This window comes from Schistocerca gregaria, chromosome 5 (assembly GCF_023897955.1).
Source record: "Schistocerca gregaria isolate iqSchGreg1 chromosome 5, iqSchGreg1.2, whole genome shotgun sequence".
NCBI lineage: Eukaryota > Metazoa > Arthropoda > Insecta > Orthoptera > Acrididae > Schistocerca > Schistocerca gregaria.
In genome coordinates this window covers 168850328-168854110 of record NC_064924.1, presented here as the reverse complement: position 1 = coordinate 168854110, position 3783 = coordinate 168850328, and the positions used below count along the sequence as shown (strand labels likewise).

The 3783-nt window shown below is 39.0% G+C and overlaps 1 protein-coding gene across 1 annotated transcript; it reads right to left on the bottom strand.

Annotated features, from left to right (window-relative positions):
* Nucleotides 1-303: 303 nt before the first annotated feature.
* On the bottom strand, nucleotides 304-1415 carry LOC126272456 (uncharacterized). The gene has a single exon (XM_049975334.1). The coding sequence runs from the start codon at nucleotides 1090-1092 to the stop codon at nucleotides 727-729; it is 366 nt and encodes a 121-aa protein (XP_049831291.1). The 5' UTR covers nucleotides 1093-1415; the 3' UTR covers nucleotides 304-726.
* Between the last annotated feature and the right edge of the window lie 2368 nt (nucleotides 1416-3783).

Here is a 3783-nt window from a genome sequence, read left to right as displayed (position 1 = left end):
ATATTCAAGTGCTCAATATTCTCCATTAGTCTTGATTGCAATACTTGCATCACCAGCAAAGAGAATTATTCCTGCTTCTTGGATATATGATGGCAGATCATCTATAAATAAGAAAAAGAGTGGACCCAATTTGAATACCTTGATACACCTAGCGCAGTGATTATTCCCCACTCTGCAGAGTAAAATCTCTGGGTCTCTTAATGCACCATTTTTTCGTAGGATGAAAACTAGTAAGCAATGTGACAAACTAATCCTTTTTCACTACGTAACTAACATACTCATCACAGAGAAATGCACAGGAAAAATTGTTGAAACTGATTAATGATCTTAACTTACAGTGTTACTGAATTTCTACACATGATAAGAGGTTACAAAAAGTGTCACACAATCAATCAAACTTGTGATCCATACTAAGGGGCACAGATTACTTTCACATACAGGTTTCACAGGAATCTCTATTGTGTATTTCTTATTCAAGTTTATTATCCTAAGAAAACAACCAGACTAATATACATTGCTGCTCTCCTTACATTATTATGACAGGAAAACACATGTACGAGATAAATTACCAAGAAACAATTTAAGGATAACAGAAAATGCAATTTTTGGGCAGGTGCGAGTGCTCTCGTCTATAGCCTGTACTTCATTAGCTCCTCACATTAATATTACACTTTAAAAACTCTCTTCGCATGATGAAACCTTACTAGTAACCCAAAACATGAGACATTACTTTTTTATAAAATGTGGCACGAAGTTCGACTGACATTGTAGGCTATCTATATATTTCTCCAAGTCAACAATGTTCATGTACCTGAAGAACTTGGCAACCAGGAATACATGCGTTGTCGACCGTAATTCACCAAAAACTTGAATTACATCGTTTATCAGTGGATATTTTGGCAAAAGTTCTACATTCAGGTTTATTCTATACGGCCCATCCGGCTCTAACACACTTTCTAAACAGTACAGTCCATTTACAGTCCTCACAAAACGTCCAATAACTCTGACATTGACATTAGACCAATTATCTAGATCATTAACAAGCGACAACACTTCCACAGTCATTGGAACGTGAGGCAGAACGGTTTCCATACTGATTTTGACTGAATTACAAATCCTAATTGCAAATTAACGTCGATCTTCGAATACGACAGAAACAGAAATAACGTCGTCTTTGGGTATATAATGTTCTATAAAATTTGTAGTAGATTTGCCTAGTACATTCATAAAATTCGTATTTGTTTCATTCTCCTACTTCAACAGTCCTTCACATAACAAAACAAATCGTCTGACACTATGTTTGCGCGCCGACTTTCAAACATTCAACACACAAGACTTGGCCACTGTTTCCTTGTTTCGATACAGTGTATCGATACGTGGAATTGTTTCAGTGTTTCGGAACGGCTGCGGTTCACTGTTTCGAAACAGTGGTGTTTCATTCCGCCCTTGTCTCGGATAACCGGACCAGATTCGATCTCGAGCCAGACACAGAAACTGTATCGTTCTTTCAAAATAAGGCTGTGCTTGGAACGGACTAATTGTATCGAAACAGTGATGTTTCATTCCGCTCCGTGTCGGACAAGATTCGGGCTCGGCACAGATACTGAAACAACATACAACTTCATGAAACACTTTCAAGAGTGTCGAAATCTTTTTGACAAGCAATAGCATGAAGCTTAAGATATCCGAAAATAAAGCTTCATTTCTAGCTGACTCTCCTATTCCGAAATGGCGTAACATCTGTTTTATAAACACTAACCAAACAATAAAACTACGCATACTACTCACATTCAAAATAATAAATATGTGATCTCATTCAGTTAGATTACACTTTTTTATAACATACGCTTATCTGTTCACGTACAGTACTCATATTAAGAAACGCAAGTAAGGCTACAACATTTTGAATAACAAAAGGTATAGAGTGACAGTTATTAGACATATACATAAATTTGATGTGGGTATAATTGCAAGCAATCTGTTTGACATATGACTAATAGTGTATTGGTGAACGGGAAGGGCTGGGAAGCATGGTGAATTTGTAGTAACGGTTCGAAACACCTTGCAAGACAAAATTTTTTTCTGTTATATTTTGTTGTTTATTCGAATTATTTGCCGTTATTTGTGAGTCTATAGTCACTGTGCCTATTATCCACAATGATTCCCTTTGTGTGCATGGAAATTAGCAGGATGGGTATATTACCCATACTGACAGAATGTGGGAATCCCAGTAGCATATCCGTTGTTTCTGCAGTTTGCTCCCACTTCTAGTTTCGTTCGTGGTGGTTCTTCCGTCATCATCTATGGCTGTCCTCAGCCAATTGAAAAGTATGAAAGTCACACGACACGAAACCAGCGCATTTGCTGCAGGAAATACGAAACTGCCAGGACGCCTAAGTGATAGTGTCATACTTTCTGCGACATGATTAGCGCTTTCGCACCTCATTTGTGTTTATATGAACATACGTATACAGTAGACATTGAAGATGATAAAACGTGTAGGTTTATTAGATTACAAAACACAAACTGTTTCACTGTTTCGAAACATTACACTGTACTGTTTCATTTGTTTCCAAACAGTTATGTGTTTCAGTCTGCCCATCTCTACAACACACACATGAATGATGAACTGCAGCGAATAGAGGCGTGAGAAAAAAGTAGCAATGCCATTTCTATCGAGAGAGGGACGCATATCGACGAATGACTAACATTCGGAAATACGCCTGGCACTTGGCTGAAATCTGATAAAGGTCACATGACGTCTCTCCGATCGTGTGTGACCGACAAAATTACGAAACCATTGTGTCGATCGCAGGTAAATATTTGTCACTATTTAAGTTGTGTTCTTATGTTCCTACGTGATGGCTGGGTGTTGTGTTGTCCTTAGGTTAGTTAGGTTTAAGTAGTTCTGAGTTCTAGGGGACTGATGACCATAGATGTTAAGTCCCGTAGTGCTCAGAGCCATCTTATGTTCCTACCTGACTAGACCCTCGAAAATCGCGACATATTCCAAACAAACTACAAAGTATTTGTGAAAAGCAATACTATAAACACAGTGATCTCCATACTAACACAGATCACTGCATAAACATGATTGCCTCTGTTCCACCCACAGCAGTTTACCTGTATGCTTAGGTTGATGGCTTACTACACCACCGGGAATCGCGGCGTATCCGAAAATTAACACCCAAATAATTGTGACAAGCAAGAATATATCATTGCTGCTGCTCGTTTTACCTGCAACAATTGAAGCTGTACTCTATGACGCGTTGACACTGAGCTTGAAACATGTTACAGAACATTTTTCTAGCTATTTGATGTGGATACTGTTAGGAGACGTGTTTTCAAATGTTTCAAACAAGGAAACATGTCATTGCATAACCATCTGCACTCAACAACAACAGTCAGACTGAAACACCACCAACAGAAGAAGAGGAAACAACTGCAAGCCCTTCTGCAGTCACAGCAACATCTGTACAGAAAAGCCACCGACAGAAGAAGAGGAATCAACTGCAAGTGATATGTGCAGTACAATAAAATAGAAAACTTATTAATCAAAATATCCACTGGTGTACTGCCGGTCTACAGTGTCCAACGGGCACAATATTTCGGCGATCATACATGTCGCCATCAGGTGAACTGACGGACTGAGCTCCTGTTGACGCTGACGCTCTGACGCTGACGCTGTAAAGACGAGCCGATCCTTGGCTCGAGAATGGTGCAGTCTAGACAGATTTGTCATTCCTGCGGTTCCTGTGGAAGAGAAAAGAAAAATATATTAAC

Coding starts and splice junctions, on each gene's coding strand:
- LOC126272456 (XM_049975334.1), bottom strand. CDS start 1,092: ATGGAAACCGTTCTGCCTCACGTTCCAATGACTGTGGAAGTGTTGTCG.